General features: G+C 45.7%; 1 protein-coding gene across 1 annotated transcript; it reads right to left on the minus strand.

The window, feature by feature from the left end:
• Position 1: 1 nt before the first annotated feature.
• Positions 2 to 702, minus strand: LOC103371049 (E3 ubiquitin/ISG15 ligase TRIM25-like; the record flags this gene model as incomplete). The annotated part of the gene is made up of 1 exon (XM_008300266.1): positions 2 to 702. A coding segment is annotated over exon 1 (678 nt), but the record flags the coding sequence as incomplete, so codon positions are not given.
• Between the last annotated feature and the right edge of the window lie 1021 nt (positions 703 to 1723).

Genomic DNA, 1723 nt, shown 5'->3' on the forward strand with positions numbered 1-1723 from the left:
CATCAGCAGAGACATTGATGGCCTCCAGCTCCTCTAGAAGCAGCTTCACATCTTTCTCTCTGTCCTGGATTCTCTGCTGGATGTTCAGTCGACTCTCCTCCAGCTTCTTCTGCTTCTCCGTCCTTTCTGCTGCAACTGGGATTGCTTCATGGCCTTTGTGTTGATCCATTGTGCAGAGATAACAGATCAGCTGCTGATCAGTGCGACAGAAAACCTCCATCATCTTATCATGACAAGGGCAGAGGTTCTTGGAGGGCTCCACCAGCTGGTGTCTCTTCAGCTGAGCGACATCATGGTGAGGTTGGAGGTGGTTCTGACAGTAGGACACCAGACAGACCAGACAGGACTTGACAGCCTTCCTCTTCCTTCCAGTGCAGACATCACAGGACACATCTTCAGCTCCAGCATAGCAGTGATCAGCAGCAGCAGCAGCTTGGAGTCCAGTCTTCTTCAGATCCTCCACTAACTCTGCTACCAGGATGTTTTTCTGCAGGACAGGCCTCGGTGTGAAGGTCTTCCTGCACTGAGGGCAGCTGTAGGTTCTCTTACCGTCCTCTGTGTCCCAGTGGCCTTTAATACACTTCATGCAGTAGCTGTGTCCACAGGAAGTAGTTACCGGATCCGTCAGTAGATCCAGACAGATGGAACAAGAGAACTTCTCAGAGTACGTCTGCGCCATTTCAGCTCTCAGCAACAAAGACTGTGTGAGTCTCATGTCCTCATGCAGGAAACCAGTCTGAGCTCCGATCTACAAACCATGTGTTCCTGCTGCACCACATGTTGGTTCCACCCATCTGCAGGGTGCAGATCTGAGGGGAAGGGAACCAGGACACGTGTGGACAGAGTGGAGCAGCTGTGTTTGAGGGGGAGGAGGCTGATCAGACTGACATTCCTTCCAGGAAGAGCAGAGACGCTGAGCGTGAACCTTTTCTCAGCAGAGGTCGTTTCTCATTTAACCCTTTAAATGCTGGTTTGTTTGAAAACCCGAATAAAATGACTTATTTCTAATATAATCGGTGGTAAATTATTGATTCTGTCTTCAGATCATCACAATCGGGGATCCGTCAGAGATCACTGCCGTTGATCCAGAGGTGTTATTAAGAAACGCACCAACATAGAAATGAAATGTTTAGACCACTTTTCTACTTTCACCAACATCAGTCCTGATCATAACAGACAAATATTAACTCATCGTCAGGATTTATTCTTATTTTGTGCAACATCAGACTTAATGAAAAATACTCACATGAGACCTTTAAAGACAAAAATAGTAGTAAAAATGACGATATAATAATAAAAACAGAGAAGCGACGTAAAGGAGAAATCAGATCAAACTATTTAGTTGTCAAGTGGAGTCAAGGACTGAGCTCCAGGAGCAGCCATTAACAGAGAGAAGCAAATCAAATAAGAATCGAAGTCGATGAGTCATGCTACTGAGCTAAGCGTGCTACAGTTTGAGAAAGTGTGTTTGGGAGGAATATATGTGTGTCTTTGAGTTCAGAAGAGCATAGAAATGACAAACGGAGACACTTTGAATGGAGTTCTTCGTAGACATCGCTGAAGTTGGAGCTCATCTGATTTCGTCCATGGTAGTGGATTCTACTCGACTGAAAGAAGAGTCCTGATTGGTCTGCATTTGTACTTGAGATGGAAAAGTAGAAGATTCTCTTTGCTCTGTACAGTTAGCCTGACAGCGTGACTGGTTCAACAGTTAGTTGCGCTA

The sequence above is a fragment of the Stegastes partitus genome, unplaced genomic scaffold (assembly GCF_000690725.1).
Source record: "Stegastes partitus isolate 25-593 unplaced genomic scaffold, Stegastes_partitus-1.0.2 Scaffold1518, whole genome shotgun sequence".
Classification (NCBI taxonomy): Eukaryota; Metazoa; Chordata; class Actinopteri; family Pomacentridae; genus Stegastes; species Stegastes partitus.